This window comes from Camelina sativa, chromosome 3 (genome assembly GCF_000633955.1).
Source record: "Camelina sativa cultivar DH55 chromosome 3, Cs, whole genome shotgun sequence".
NCBI lineage: Eukaryota > Viridiplantae > Streptophyta > Magnoliopsida > Brassicales > Brassicaceae > Camelina > Camelina sativa.
In genome coordinates, this window is record NC_025687.1 from 19,662,879 (window position 1) to 19,680,056 (window position 17,178).

Here is a 17,178-nt window from a genome sequence, read left to right on the forward strand (position 1 = left end):
TCCACCACAACCCCATAGCAAATAAGGTTGACCAATCACTACCCGCTACTTGAACACCCATTTGCAGATTATCATACAACCACCCTAACAGTGAGCTATTAAAGAAACTCTGTCGCGAATTCATTGGTATAACACGCCTCCATAAGCCAGCGATAGAGGGACAATCTCGTAAAACATGTAGGACTGTCTCTTCTCCTCCCTTACATACCTGACAAACTGATGTCGAACTCAAGTGTCTGCGGTGCCTCTCCACGTTTGTCATGATGGCTTGCTGGGACACCAACCATAAGAACACTTTAACTCTCTCAGGAGCAACAACTCTCCACAGGCGAGAATAAAAGGCAGCCATATTCACTCGAGGGCAAGCGTTCTTCGCTAACATAGAATATGCAGACGTCACGGTGAACTTGCCATCAGCCGTTTCACCCCAAGTCAATCTATCCCGAGCACCAGAGCCATTATCAACTACCAATGCAGCTAGTAACAGTTGAATATGCTGAGACAGGAAAGGTGACAGACGTGCCAGAGACCAACCGTGCGCATCCCTCCAAAAATCCCTTACATGCAGCTCCTTTAGCTCACTTGGCAAATCTGCTCTCACCCACCCCACAAGCGGTTCTTCGAGCAGATCTTAGGGTTATTGATTGATATGAGAATATAATTGATTTTCCCGATAAAACCTTTTGATGAGCAAAATTACTTCTTGCAAAGAGATTTGATTTTGTAATTTTGTGAACAATCTAAACTTGTTTTCAAAGCTGATTTTTAACCTAGAATTTTACAAAGAGATTTGGATTTTATGGTTTTAAATTTAGATAATATTTGCAGTGAGAACTGATTTATTTTACAGAAGAGTTTAGAGTCTAGATCTGATTTTAGTTGTTTGAATCCTATTTAATTATTAATTTAATATTTTGTAATTCCCTGAGAAATTTCCTGGACCTACCTTTTTGATCTTCTGAATTTACAACAGTTTTATTTAATATTTTGCATTGCTTTTCTTTATTTAAATCAACTTGTTTAGCGTAATCATAAAACTCTATAATTTATTGTGTAATCTAGAGTCCTTGTGAAATTCGACCTCTAAGTATTACAGTGACCTCTTAATTTGAGAGAGTAGCTCTAGGGTAAATTTGAGCATATCAGGAGGTAACTTCAAAAAGTTGATGTTTTGCAAATTAAAAGGCTCCGTAAGCAAAGGAAGCTGTTGAAACATCAGTAACCACCACTCCATAGCGACGGGGTCATAATGCCGAGTTCCTTTAAGCTTTCGTCTTCAAGAATAACATCCCTAGATGATTCTAGTAAACAAGTTTTCAAATAAATCATGTACCAATCTAGCAACACTGGTGACTTAAGATCCAAATGCAGTCTTCGAACAGATGGTACCGTTAAGCTACACAATGAAAAGCTAAGATGGGGCAGAGTTAAGTTTAGACCAAACCTGGTTAAAATTTGAAGTAAAGATTGGAGTTCTCTCTGAAAAAGGTCATCGAATAAACCTTGTACTAGTGTTGCCGCAAGCATCAAACAGAGTCGGCCGTAGATATCGTTGTGGCAGTCTAGCAAAACAAAGAGATATAGCAAATTGTAATTTAAAATGGACTTGGACCTTATAGGAAATAAGGTAAGACTTCTGGATATGGGCTAAAGGAAAGAGCATAATGGACCGAAATTGAACAGGTCCATTACAAAAACCCTAGCTCCCCTTTGACGATGATGCTTTGACTGAGAAGTCTGGGTGGCGGCAGCGACGAGAAGATGATCAGATTTGGAAGGTTCTTCGCTGGAATTTGTGGCAGCGGAGTAGGGAGCACCGACACCCTAGGGTACAACCCGGGAAAGGTGATTAAGGGATTCGGGGTAGAGGGTGGTTGATGGGTTAGGGTTGGACCTTCTGCCATCTTTAACATCGGTTCGTGAACTGCTTGAAACCGGTGAGAGCGGTGGTTGACGATGTTCACAAAATCGCCATATATGAAAGATCTAAGAGAAATTTCAGATTTAAGAGTGAAGGCGCTGCTGGCTGTACAAAGGTACTCCTCTCCTTTCTTCATAATCGGTACTGTCAACGGAGGAAGGGTCCGAAGTGGATTTACTCCTTCGTTGCAGGTTTTTGTTTCGCTCGGTAATGGGACCGGAGGAGAAGATAAATTTGGATATTAAGGGTACTTACCCATAGATAGAACAAATAAAGGGTTATAAAAGCTTAAGACAAGATGAAGAAGATTAAAAAGGTTTGGTAGATCCCGATGCCGGCGAGCAATTACATCACCGGCGTCGGAAATCATTGGGAAGGAGAGTGTCTCGATATCTGGATCTGAGAGAGTATCGAGATATTTTCAAAGAGATACTAAAAGTTGCACTAGTAAAAAAAATCTCGGATTATAAAACTCATTTTCATTGTACTATAGTTGAATAGGGGACCAAAAATAATTATGGGTCCATATAATAGGGTCTTATTTCGTTTTTTAATTGTTTTAAAATGTGAAAAGACCTATTTATGTACAAAAATGTCTTTAAAAACATGTTTAACGGCCAAAAAAATTGAATTTCTTAGTATAAATTAGTTAAAAGGCGACAAAAAATGTTTGGTCAAAAGCATTCCAATATATTGAGCCGGGGCTGTTCCTAGTCCCGATGGGTGGTTCAACACGTGTAATTCTCACCCAAACAAATATACTACCAAGTAATTTGGGTATAATATAACATTAAAATTATTGACTTAGATTAGAACATAATAATTGGCACCAACTAATTTAAAAGGTCTACGATTCGGTTTTATTGTAAAAGAGTAAATAATTTTAATATAGTTGCACTTTTCTTCCAAGTTAAATGAGTGAAAATTGTTCAGCATTAAACTTAAGTATGTTATATTTTTTAATTATTAATTTTATTGACAGTTTTTTAATTACTTTTAGGATTGAGAAATATATTCGGTAACAAGGAAATCGTTTGATTAATTAATGTTAAATATATTTTAGTTATAATTTATAATTACTATTTTTGAAAAATGTAACAGTTGACTAACACATTCTATGAATTCAACTATTCAAATTAATGATCACTATTTAAGATACTAATTTATTTCTCTGGAAATTATTCATTTCATTCAGTTTAGTCAGCTCATTTTGATTGTTCGGCTTCTTTTTCTTTAGCTTATCTTTATTCATTTTATTGAGCTGGTTCGGTTTGTTATCACCATTTGCAGCCGGTGAAGTATTACAAATGTCCGACAGATTTACTTGAATTTTTTTTAATTATGACTTGGTCTTATAATAATAATTTACCTCCAAAGGCATGCATAGATGTAGCGTTGGTCTTAAAATAAAGGTCCATATATGACTTGTGTGTCTAAGCAGATCTAGGTGAACATTTGAAGCAACTACCAATAATTACTTAGAATAATAATAAGCGCCTAAGAATTAAAAAGTCAATGGTTTGTTGTGTCATTGTGAATGAGATTTATAACAACTATCATTTACGTAGAAATGGTCTTAAAATAATGATTTAGTACCGATGAAAAGCTATGGTCTATATAGCTGTCTGTCAATGCGTATTTAGCTGTAAATTTTATTGGATCGAGGACGAGAAATAGACTAAACAAAAAAAAAAATTATCCATGGAGGGCCCTTTGCTGACCAAGAAAGAGGACACAAAAATTGATGATGAGCACAACATTGGCATTACAGTCAGTGACGATTCTTCATTATCACCACATGAGGCTGAGAATGTTAACCGGTGTAACCCATGCACAGAATCAAGTGTTTGGTTTATCGAGCTAGTTCTGAACTTGGTCCAAGTTGTTGCAGCCATTTTTGTCATGACTCATGCTAAAGATGAACATCCAGAAACAACATTGCTTGTATGGATCATCGGTTACACATGTGGCTGTGTTGCTATTCTCCTTCATCAAATTGTAAATCGTCTCTGCTCAAGGTATACAATGTATTTATTTTCTCTCTTTTTTTCAAGCATTAGAAGCCAAGACATACTCCATCCTGTTTCTCAAAGAGTATATTTTGAAGATGTTAATTTGTTTAATATTTTCGGCCCTGTTTATTAATTAGCATGATAATTTTTTTTAGTGAATTTATATATTATATATAGTTTTCATAATTGACATTTTTTTGTGAATCATAAAAAGTAATAGCTTTAATGGCTTGCAGAATCGACAAGGAAATAATGGTCCTTTTGAAGAATATGCTTGAATTTTTGTTCGTCGGTTGGATTTTCCCGCTAATGTGGATATGTTACAGAAGCTCATCATCTGTATATGACCATACTCAACATTTCTGGTTTGCATCCAACGAAACTTAACAATTATTTTCCATAAACAGAATTCACCTCTCTAAGAACCTTTGTCTTGTTCTTTTGCAGGTTATGTATGGCTTTTTTCACTTTCACTTGCATTCGATATGTACCTCTGAACTTGAAAAGTTTAGCATTTTATTTAATTTCAATTTTGGTAATATGGATTTGTACCATTCTCCCCAATGAGATTGTTTACCTAGTAGTATTTGTCGCCATCCTTGCAATTCTTAGAAACTGTAAGAGGGTTCTTATCTCGCATATGTGAATTATGAAGTTTGAAAGCGCTTGTAATTGTTTTTGCCATGAATAAAGAAGTTGAGTTTTTCACTAGAGATAAATATAATACGAAGAAACTAGACCGGCCCACCAAAAGCCAATTTAGAAAACAGAACATTTTTACGTAACTCTAAAACAAACGAAATAAAATCCGAAAGCGTTACATGAATCCAAATCTCAATGGACTAAATTAGGAAGGCACAACATTTTATTGTCATGTCAATGATGATCTTGTTTAGCTTCAAAAGTGATGAGCTCCTTAAGGCAAGGCTGGAAATCAATATACGAATGTTATCAATGCTCTTTAGTGACACTTTGCACTCAGCATCATAGATTATGAATCTCATTTTTATTGATTTCTAACCATTATTATAATTATTATTTAGAGTCTATCTAGAATCAAATAGTGACTTTAGTGTTTGTAAATACATTTTTGAGTCTTGACCGGTTTTAAAATGTTAGAGAAATTGAAAGGTTTATTGATCATATAAATGTTTGAAGATGTAGATCGTGCCGGAAGTTTGATATTCATCGACAGGCTTCTCGTGGTGTACCGCAAGAATTTTTTTTTAACAATTATTAAGAAAAAATATATGTTGTATTTATTTTGTTTTGATTAATGTTTAGATTTTATGGATTGTATTTTTTTATGTTTAGTTACGGTTAGGATTGGCGTAACACTTCTTGTTAACTCATTTGATATCAAACTAAAATATTATGTATTTTAGTAGACCAAACCCTAAAAAACTATATAATCATATTTATGTAAACTTTAATCTGCTCCATAACATGATCCGCAAAATTGTTAAATTTTTAGCAAGTTAAAAAGTATCTATAATATTTAAATTATGGATATTAATTGATTTTAAAATTATTTTAAGTATGTTTTTTGGATATTACAAATAATAACTTCAGGTTTTGATGTTTCTTTAAATGACAAGGGTTTAATTATGTAAATTTTACAAATAAAATGTTACTTTACCAAATGTACTTCAGAATTAATAATAGGGGATGATGAAATATATAATAAATGACCAAGGAATTTTTGTATATATGTATTTTATTTTTCCAGTTACATATATTTGTACAGTCTACTAATCAAAAACATTGACAAATCTCCATAATAAATTCTAAATATTAAGGAGTTTTCTGTAAATATTATGCAATTTCACCTTAGCTAGACTATTTCCACAGTTGAAGACTTCAAGGCTTTGAAAGAGTTAATCTCGGATAGTAGAGTAATCTGGGTATTATTTGGCAAAGATGCTTGACCGGTCGAAGAGGAGGGGCTTCTTTCCACAACTGAAATGGAATCTGAACATAATCCAGATAAAATATAGCTTCGCTGGAACTGAGTATCAAAGTGATTCCCAGTATTATATTTGTTAATCCTAAACTAATAGTGGATAAATCTGCTGGCTGCTGCATATCTCCATACGTTAGTTTCGTTACATCTTAGGCTCTCTTCTGTAATTTTACGACTAACACGTTGTGTAAAAACTAGAAAAGGGTTTTGGAGAAAAGTCTTTATTGTTGTGTTTCATAAGGTATACATATATATAGTGATTAGATTTAATATATTGCTAACACAACATAATAATGTAAACTTTCCTAAACATATAAGGAATAGCTTGTACAATAAATAATATCAATATCTAGGATATTCTTTGGATTGGGCTTCACTTCCTTAATGGATTTTACCGTCCATATTACTTGGTCCGCAAGATACATCTTGTTTCTTTAATACGTTGGATGAAACACAAAACATTGACATCTCCACGTTGTTATGGTAATATGGATTTGCGCCATTGTAATTAAGCACGACCCCTAATATGTTTGTTTACGTTGCATTCGTTATAGTCGTCGTCATTGGCGTTCTTAAATTTCTCCACATGGTTCGTATCTATATACAATATACATTTTTGAAATACATTTTGTGTTCTATCCTTTTTACTTATAATAATTTACAAAATTAATCCTTAGAAATTTTCACAAAATAACAATAATTGAAATATGACTTTAAAATGGAAACCAAAATCGGATTAGGTAAAAGATCATTTGCTGCCCTAGAAATTATGCAAGAAGATAGAAAACAATATTAAAGATTACCTAAAAAAATCTGAAGTGCTAACAATATGGATTCAATGGATTTTTCTTCGATTTACAAAAATGGAAATATTATTTCGATATTGATTACTAATAGGAAATTCTAGATAATATACATTCACACTCATAATTATAGCATATTCCATAACTAATATTACATAACTAATTTCCAATTATGTTCAAAATCGTGATCTCAAAATATTGTACACTTGCTCGACAAGATTTTTTTATATATACTCTCATCCAAACCCCTCTTTTTCTTAAGCCAAATTAAAACACTATAAATATGTTGCACTTACATATTTATCTAAGCTCTCCCTCTATACGACAAGCAAAGAAAGTTTTAGTTACAAGAATTAGTTTTGGACGATGAAAATGTTGTTATTTGCTATTTTTTTTTCTTTCTCTTATTTCATTGTCTATTATTATTTTTATATTTTGTTGTCTCTAATACTTTTTGGTTATTCTTTTTATATTTATTTTATTATTATAGGGTGTTAAGATCCATGCATTTGCCCATAGAAATATGATTCTAACAATTTACCATTGGGTAAATTTCAGAAATTTCTGAGTGGTAATCTAAATCCCTATATATTTGATTGGTAAGTATTTTTTTTTAAACTATATGAGTGTTAATATATATTACAAGCAAAATTAAACTATTGAGTAAATTATTTTGGTTTTCATTTCTAGATGTGCGTGGTCTCTAACATTTGGGAGATGGAGACTCTTGAAGCAAACAACTAGCCTACTAAAAAGCTAACTTTATGAAGGATGAAAAGTAAGTTAAATATACTACTTAGAGAAAACTATCGGATATGCCATCAACAGTGACAAAACTTATGAAATCTACCATATCCGCTTTTGTCTTTCGAGATATGCCATCTTGATGGCATTGTGTGTGTGTTGAATTACCCAATTGACCTTTAAGTTAACGGTAGTATATAATGTAAAATAAAGACTTAAATTAATTTGTGCATCTCCGAAGTCGATGAATTGTCGCCCTATTATTCTTTTCCGGTGGTCGCTCATTCTAAACTCTCTATCTTCTACCGTTTGCCATAACTCTACTTAGTCAAACCGCCAGAATTGAGATCGCCTTCACGGCTATGAGTTTCTCTTCACTCTTGGCCGTCGTAGCAGGGTAATTTTCCGATTTTCACGCCACTCTATATACTTAATTTAATAAATTAATCTCTTTGAGTTATGTCACAGTCGTCCTTGACTGAGTCCAACAGATCCCTCTGATTCCGTCAATGACACAACCGAAGCCGATAGCCACCCTGCCCCCACTGTTGGGTAAGATTCTTGTAAGTTTTTCGATTTTTTTTTACCTCTAGTGGACCATATCGGAGTGGGGTTTCCGTGATGTTGTGGACCAGATCTGAAATTTTCGCTTTTGTTGTTCACTTTTTCGTTATATTCCTAATGTGGACAATACTTTTGTATATGTTAAGTCCACCAAAACATGTATACCGTAACTTTCGTTGTGTAGGTTGTCCACCGTTTGCTATTCACCATTACAATAGACCGTCAATTACAGTAGACAGAATTTCTGTCTACCATGGCATGTTGTCCACGGATGTTGTATTGTCGACTGTCTATTCTGCTACTTGCTTATTGTTGTCCTTCCTTATTGTTGTCCTCGCTTGCTTAATACATGCTTATTCTTGTCCTTCTATTCTCCTCCTTGCTTATTGTTGTCCTTCGTTATTGTTGTCCTTCGTTATTGTTCTCCCACTATATGTCGTTTAAATAAAGTTTATGTCTATTTTTAGTGACAGGAACATGTTGCCTCCTCGCCTATTCGCAATTGATCGTTATCCTCAGACAGGACGTATTAACTCTTACTTGAAGCCAGAGTATCTCCTTGACATTGTAGAAGTCTTGGATGGGTCGAAAGAGTTTGAGTGGCTTAAGTCGTCTTCCTTTGGTTGTTTGTTCCGCCTGCCAGTAAGAAAAAGCTCGCTGTCAGGGAAACTGGTCCATCAAATACTTTGTCGATCGATTCTCACTAAGAAGAGACATGAGCTGTGGTTCGTTTTTGGTGGTCATCCCATACGATTTTCTCTCAGAGAGTTTGCTATTGTCACTCGTCTCAATTGCGACCAATTCCCATCTGAAAATTAAATTGCCAGATTGCAGAATCCGGGGGAAGGTGATGAACCTTACAGTAAGTCTCTTTTAGGACCTAAGAACTCATATACTATACATGAGATTGTTAATATGTTGAAACTAGACAAGAGGATGCCGAAGACCAAAAAAATGGATGGCGCAAGGAGGTTGCAAGTGGCGCTAATTGTAATCGTTCAGGGAATATTGGTTTGTGATTTATCTAATGTTAGAGTTTCGATTAAAATCGTGGAGATGGTCAAAGATGTGGAAGCATTTGTCAAATATCCGTGGGGGCGTCTATTATTTCAGAAGACAATAGAAATGGTGAAAGTTGGTGATAAAGTGGATTGTGTTGGCAAATTAGTTGAAAAATTTAACCAATCTCATACAACAACTCACGGGTTTACACTTTCCTTCCAACTGATGATTTTTCGTGCTATTCCCCTCTTCGAAAAATACCTTCCAGAAACAACGGATGAGTTGAGGTTTACGGATCGTTCAGTCCTCCAACTCACTATGCTTAAGAACTTCCACAATTCCACAATTTTTCAAACCGAGATTTATCCTACTGTAAGTTATATAATCTATTCCACCATTTTAATTTAAATTTAAAGTTTGTTTCCTATATTAGTTGGTGATTATTTTCCCAAATGCAGCTTCAAGTTCAAAGCATATTAGACACTCCAGACCGGAACTTTCACCTTCATGATTACTCTTGGAGTGATGAGCTTGAAGATGTCAGAGTGGATTACATTTTGGATAAACTTGAAGATGGACATAGTTTTCGGAAAGAGGAATGGCATGGTGGGTTTACCCAGTTGCCTATGATAATTACCACTTTTGTTAAGAAACCCAAAAAGTTGCACAAGGTAGAATTACCACCCCCAAAGAAAGAGGGAAAAGGGACAAGCCAAATATCAAGGTTGCAAACCCGCGAATTCTGGATGGTGATTCAGGTAATATGGTTGTAGATGGGTTAACTGCTGAAGAACTTTTGAAGGAGGTCGACCGTAGAAATGATGCGGCTATTGCGAAAATAGAGTTAAAGCTTAAGTTGGAGAGGGGTGCACTGAGAGACGAAATAGTTGACGATGTTCTGAAAACCCTTAGGGAGAAAGGTGTATTCGACCAATGTGTTCCTATTACCCACTCAGAGTTGAGAAGTCAAATTAACAAGTCCTCATGGTCAATACGGGGAGACGAATCAGTCCAAATCCCACGAGTAGATGAGGTATGTTATCTATTGTGTGCTATAGCGGTGTAATGTTGTGTTATTGATTTCCTTTCATAGTAACACTTACTGATTTCGTTTTTTTGGTGGTTGAAAGGTAATCCTACAAACCATTGGGGAGATAACTGGGAACTCTCCTACTGAAAAAGGTGGCGGTGGAACCAGAAGTGTGCTACATGGACATGAAGGTGATGTTAGTGTAGAGGATGACTCACGCAATCTTGTTTCTGTAGACTCAGATGGGAAACATGACAAACTTGACAAGATGGAGAAGTTGGTGGATATAGTAATGAGGGAGAAGGAGTTGGTGACTATACTGATGTGGGAGAAAAGGATGATGTGGGAGAAGGTAATAAAGGAGAGGAGGATGATGTATCTGGGGATCATGTGGAAGACGATGATGGCGAAGGTGCTGTGGGAGAAGGTAATAAAGGAGAGGAAGATGATGTATCCGGGGATCATGTGAAAGACGATGATGGCGAAGGTGATGATGGAGAAGAGGATGTTGGAGAAGATGATGATGTTGAAGAAGTTGATGGAGAAGAAGTTGATGGAGCAGAGGACGACTGAGAAAAGGACGATGGAGAAGCGGATGATGGAGAAACTGATGATGGAGAAGAGCATGATGGAGAAAATGATCGTGGAGAAGAGGATGATGGAGGAGATGATAGTGGAGAACAAGATGATGGAGAAGAGGATAATGGAGAAGGGGATGCAAAGTTCTCGACAGAAAAGGTTGACGAGGTCTTTAAGTAGATAAAAGTTGTATTTATAATCTATATTGAACTTATGTAAAGCCCTGATTCCTTGGACATTTTTATTACAGGGAAAGAAAAGGAAATCATGTACCACGTTAGAAGAGAATACCCCTCTACCCGCCAAAAGACCTAGGATGAAGACTAGAAGGTTTGGATTCTCATCAGGATCCTCAAAAGAGATTGCACCTGAGCCCGAATCTGAAGCTCATGTGTACATTCCTTTCCGGCCCCTGAAACCACTTACTAAGAAGAAATTCTTAGCAAAGCTAGCAGCTTATCAGAAGAAGTAAGTTACAGTAGGTAAACTATATAGTCTGTGGTATTCGTCTCTTCTCAATATTTAAATATATTTCAGGGAGTACATCATTGATGGCCACAAGGTGAAAAGCAATTTTTTTGATTGGATATACAAACTGCGAAACTAGGTTGATAGTTCGGTAAGTATTTATTTGACAACTATGTAATGCTTACTCGTTGTTTCTTTAATACAAAATCTATACCATATTTTGCAGCATATTGAAGCCATGCTGACCATTTTGTGGAGAAGATTGGGTGACTCGTTTCTTCAGTCAAGGGTTGCGATGTTGGATACGTGGTTTTCACAAACTCTGGCCCTTGATTACAGTCGATACCAAACACCCAATTATCCAACCCATTTGCATTAACTACACGTCTTGTCCATCGCTAATGAGGCCGCGGAACACCACCAACCCAATTACAAACCAATACGTGGCATTTCATCCCGCCAAAATCGAGGGTCTATTAGTAATTCCAAACATTGACTAACTTTTGTCCACATTGTGTCTTGTCTACATTATATCTTGTCTACAAACCCAATTTGGTAGACAACTTCAAATAAGATTACTTATAGTCCACCAATTGTACACTTCTGCTATACTCTTATTTGTCCACCATAGCAAAGTCACAAATTTATTTTGTCCACCATAACAAAGCCACGGTTTTTTATGTTGTCTACAGTCCTGGGAACCGCGTGATGAGAAACTTGACGTTGATGTCGCGGATGTGCCATCTACCATGATATGACGGCCAAGAGTGAAGAGAAACTTGTACCCGTGAAGGCGATCTCAATGTTGTCTACAGTCCCGGGAACCGCTTGATGTCACACGCCCTTTTCAGCTCGCCAAGCTTCCGATCACGCGCCTGTTCCTTCATCTTGTGCCGCCGTCGAAGTTGCGTAATAATGGGGGGCAAACTAGTAAAACTTATACTGCCATATTTAATCAATATGGCAGATTAGGAAAGGATTCGACAACATGGCACATTGGAAAAGAATTACAAAAAAATGGCATCAGGGGCAAAAATCCCTACTACTTATCTATATATAAACATGCCTTGTGTGATAATTAACTATTTTGTGTATTCAACCAATGCACTTGGATAAAAATTAAGAAGAAATGGGATTGACAACTGCTTTTTAATCTTTGAAGCTCCTAAATCAAAAATGGTGAGAAGAAGGATGATGTGAATTAATATCATAGAAGGCTGAGTAGAAAAAAAAAACTATGTCTTAATGGCCAATATTGAGAAGAATGAAGTTTGATTATTTCTTGCTTTTGTTCTTTTTATTTTATTTCTCAAACGTTCCAAGTTTATCATTTAATGGTTATTTGATTTAACATAAAAGTATGGTTTTGTGCCAAACTTTATTTGGTTGTTCAAATAATTCAATAAAAGATTTCAGAATAGTTGTTGCCATATTCAAAAAATTTATAATTGGTTTAAGAAGATTTAAGTTCAATAGACTATCATCTTTGACCAGTTCTTGACAAGTAAACTGTTACGATTTTCTGAAAAAATAGATATAGTTATTAAGCTTGAAATTTAAACAAAAAAAAAAGATAAAATAAGTTTGCAATAAATCAAATCTCACAAAATCTTTAGTATGGTAGTGTAGCACTATTACTTTCTAATATTTAGGCTACATATCAAGATCTGCTTTTTAGTTTCTAATTTCTATTCTCTTAACAGGTATAAGAATATACCTGTTAAAAAAAAAAAGAATATACCTACCATAGAATTTTAATTACAAAGATATGAAACGCAGTAGTACCTAAGTAAATTGCTGGTGTCGACAGACAATATCATTGCACCGGGTTTACTATCCATATATTTTTTTTTTTCATCTTTCACTACCATATCTAGATTCTATTAATTGGTGTAATTTACTTGCACAACTTAATCATTGCAACTTTTATAATTTCTTGCAAATGCTTTCCTAAAAAAACATTTATTTATGTACTTATATCCCATATAATCAATGTTACCAACTATGTTTTTGTTACATAATTTTCAACACTTTAAAATTCACAGTACCATTGTTGCCTTTAACGTATGGAAATACAAGGAAAATTTGTTTATATCATTTGTCATAGATTTTGAAATATATATATATATAAAATATATAATGATTTAAATATGATTGTATTTGTTTAATCTGATTCTTAGTCAAACCGTTTAATTGTAATATATATAAAAGTTTAAAAACTATTAAAAATCTAAAATCTCATCGATTGGGGTTATGCGGCGGACGAGTTTGGGTCGATATTAACAAAAATTTTAAATACTATTAACTTGATGCTACAACACGAATAAATCATCATTTCATTATTTTTAATACCATCAATATTATAATATGATGATTATATTGATTAAATAACAATTATGTAAAAAAACAAATTGTCATGCGGTGTACCCCAACTTAAATTTTAGAATTTATAATCAAAATATAATTATACAATCTTAAATATTAAATAAAACAAACAATATCAATATAATTATACAATTAAAAATTTAAAAATTACACCACGGGTTAAAACCAGTGTTGCATTATTTTTGAATCAAAGTATTGGAAAACTCTTGTAATCGTTTTTCTCATGATCAATAAAGTTTGAGTTTTATACTCTGATTATATACATATAAATATACATATGATATGCACACTTCTAACCCAAAGAAAAAAAAACAATATAGAATCAATAATAACGAAAAGAAAAAGTTTCAAATAAAAGAGATTACTATTAGAGGAAAGGAGTAGAGAACATCTGGAAACAACTCTGAGGAGTGAGAAGAAACGAAGAAGAGTATTGAGGACTAAACTTTTCTGTATTATTTTCCTTAACCTTGTCAATTACAGAGGGACCATATTTATACATGAAGAAGAACATTCTAGACTTGTTTGACTAGTCTAGGGATCTGCTGACAAGTGTCGATCCTCTCCTACTCCTCTAATGATAAGAGGGAATCATAACAGTTAGATAGTACAGGCTCACAGCCTTCTCCAGCTGGTGTTTTTGTCATCTTCTTAGCCTCATTCCTTTGTTTCATTGTTTTGTCTTCTAGTTGCAGAGAGGGAAGGACTTGTTGGACTGATAGACCTCCTTCGAGTGTTGGGCCTATGATGTTTTGGTTTGAGCCCAAAACATTCGGTTGTTGTAGACTATCATTCCCCCGCAAACTGATGGTGGGAGGCTTACCAACACTCAGTTTGTAACATATGTCTGCAAGTTGTAAAGCAGCAGGGACATGTTGGATTTCAAGGAAACAAGTGCAACTCTTTCTCGAACATAGTGGTAGTCGACTTTGATGTGTTTTGAGCGATTATGAAACACAGGATTATCGGATAGGTGTACTGCAGACAGGTTATCACACCGTAGAACAGCAGGTCTGTGTTGAACAATGTCCAAGTCTCTGAGAACAAAGGATATCCAAGTTAATTCTGAAGCAGCTGTGGCAAGAGCTCTGTATTCAGCCTCTGTTGAAGACCGAGAAACTGTTGGTTGCCTATTTGCAGACCAGGATATTCGATTTGAGCCCAAAAGAGCACAAAAACCAGTTGTAGATCTTCGCGTTTCCTGACAAACAACATAATCACTGTCACTATAAGAAACCAATGGCAATTCATCACTGTAGGATACTACTGAAAAGTCACTGTTCTTATACATATGTAGCCCCATTGTAAATGTTCCTCTGATATAACGCATAATCCTTTTTAACAAATGAAAATCAGATTCAGTTGGAGCATGCATACGCTGACAAATGAAGTTCACTGCAAAATGAATATCTGGAGTGTGATTGTCAGATATTGGAGTTTTCCTGCAAGGCTGCGAAAATAGCTTGGCTCAGAGAACAAACATTTTTCTTTAAACACTTTTTCCAGGCGAAGTGGTAATGGTGTGTGGACCGGATTGTAGGTAGACATACTTGAATGATGAAGAATCTCCTCTGCATACTTAGTTTTACTGAGGAACAGACCATTTGAGAAAGACTGAGCTTGAATCCCCAAGAAGTAATGAAGATTGCCCAAATCTTTCATGGAGAACCGCTTACTGAGTTCTGCAATTAAGGACTTGAAAAGTGCAGGATTGGAGCCTGTAAGTGGAATGTCATCCACATATAACAAGAGGACCATAGTATCACCATTATGATGGTAGACAAAGAGAGAAGGATCTGCCTTACTACACACAAAGCCATATTCAAGAAGGAAGTTGATGAACTTATCAAACCAAGCTTTGGGAGCTTGTTTGAGCCCATAAAGAACTTTCCTTAAAAAGCAAACATGATCCGGTTTAGCAACATCTTCAAAACCAGGCGGCTGAATCATGAATACCTCTTCCTGCAAAACACCATGTAAGAAAGCATTTTTAACATCTAATTGTGTAATGCTCCAACACTTGGATGTAGCTACTGCAAGGACAATGCGAATGGTTGATGTTCGAATAAGGGGACAGTACGTCTCATTAAAGTCTACCCCGTCTTCCTAATTGAAGCCCTTAGCAACCAATCTAGCTTTGAGCTTCTTGAGAGAACCATCAGCATTTTACTTCACCGTGAATACCCAGCGACAACCAAGAACATTCATATCAGCAGTAGGAGGAGTCAAGATCCATGTATGATTCTGATAAACGGAGTCCAGTTCATCCAACATAGCTTGACGCCAACCGGGGTGTGCAAGTGCCTCTGCGACTGTTTTAGGTAAAGATGGCAGAGTTTTGCTTGCAACAAGAGCATACCTGGGATTTGGTTTACGAATCCCATGCTTGGATCGAGAAATCATCGGATGAACACCATCTTCACAGCCTTCTCCAGCTGATTGATCTGGACAAATTTCAGATGCTTCTATAGTACACTCAGGAACATCCTCTGTTATTTATAATCTGTTATCTTCTATAGGAACCTGCAACTCATGGTGAACCGATGTGTCGACAGTCATTAGATCCTCTTGAGGATACTCAACAACTTTTGTAGGGACTAATGGAAGTAGATGTGGAATGGGAGAAGGATATGCAGCCTGTTGCCATGCTTATAAAAAACCACTGTTGTGTTATGTCACCGGATGCTTGTATTGATTTTGAAACGGGAAACATTGCTCATCAAAGATTACATGGCGTGAAATATAAACTCTCCCAGTTGGTTGATAAAGGCATCGGTAACCCTTATATTGGGGATGATAGCCGAGAAAGACGCATTGAAGTGATCTTGGCTCAAATTTGTGTTGAGCATACGGTCTTAGACACGAATAACAAGCTGAACCAAAGATTCGTAAAAACGAGTAATCTGGTTGCTTGTTGTACAACATCTCAGTTGGACTCTTCTGATCTAAGGAAGCAGAGGGAATCATATTACTGATGAAATTTGCAGAGTAGAATGCTTCAACCCAAAAACGGAGAGGTGTTTTACTTTGAAAAAACATAGAAAGACCAAGCTCTGTCAGATGGCGATGCTTCCTTTCAGCAATACCATTTTTTTGTGGTGTAAAAGGACACTACAACAAGTGTTTGATGCCATGATTCTGCAAGTGTGTTCTAAACCTGGTGCTCATGAACCCTCCACCACCATCACTTTTAAACACTTTTATTTTCTTTCCAAACAAAATCTCCACTTGTTTTTGAAATACCAGAAACACATTACAGAGATCAGATTTCTTTTTCAAAGGAACCAAGCAAGAGTAACGAGAGAAGTTATTGATAACTCTCTAATTTACACTTTTTAGACACCATTTTTTGTCCATATATATACCCTAACCTTAGCATTTTTAGGTCCTTAACCGTAGGAATTTGCATTTAGACTACTTAGTGTGCTGCATTGTTGCATTTGTGCATTTTGGATGAAAACATGTGCTTTTGAGCCCAAAAAGGGCAAGAATGAGCTAAAACCCGAGATGTATCAAATGGAGTGATTGTGCGAGAAGAACATTCCGAACCTTAACCCGACCAAAAAAGGATCCGAAGCATCAAGAAGGAAAAAGGAGGCACCTGACTATACCACCTGATCGTTGCCACAGAGTACCTGGTCGAGTTCATGACGAGGCCCTGAAATATCGACTCAAATGAAGATTTTACGTTGGGATTCAGCTTCTGA

General features: G+C 35.7%; 1 protein-coding gene across 1 annotated transcript; it reads left to right on the forward strand.

Annotated features, from left to right (window-relative positions):
- LOC104777555 lies at nucleotides 3,595-4,615 on the forward strand. Its single transcript, XM_010501829.1, has 3 exons — nucleotides 3,595-3,939; nucleotides 4,170-4,298; nucleotides 4,381-4,615. The coding sequence occupies exons 1-3, from the start codon at nucleotides 3,623-3,625 to the stop codon at nucleotides 4,577-4,579; spliced, it is 645 nt and encodes a 214-aa protein (XP_010500131.1). The 5' UTR covers nucleotides 3,595-3,622; the 3' UTR covers nucleotides 4,580-4,615.

Bases quoted from the DNA above. Each gene is read 5' to 3' on its own strand.
- LOC104777555 (XM_010501829.1), top strand. From the start codon at position 3,623: ATGGAGGGCCCTTTGCTGACCAAGAAAGAGGACACAAAAATTGATGAT. The intron at 3,940-4,169 runs GTATACAATGTA...AATGGCTTGCAG, and splicing joins GTAAATCGTCTCTGCTCAAG to AATCGACAAGGAAATAATGG. The intron at 4,299-4,380 runs GTTTGCATCCAA...GTTCTTTTGCAG, and splicing joins GACCATACTCAACATTTCTG to GTTATGTATGGCTTTTTTCA.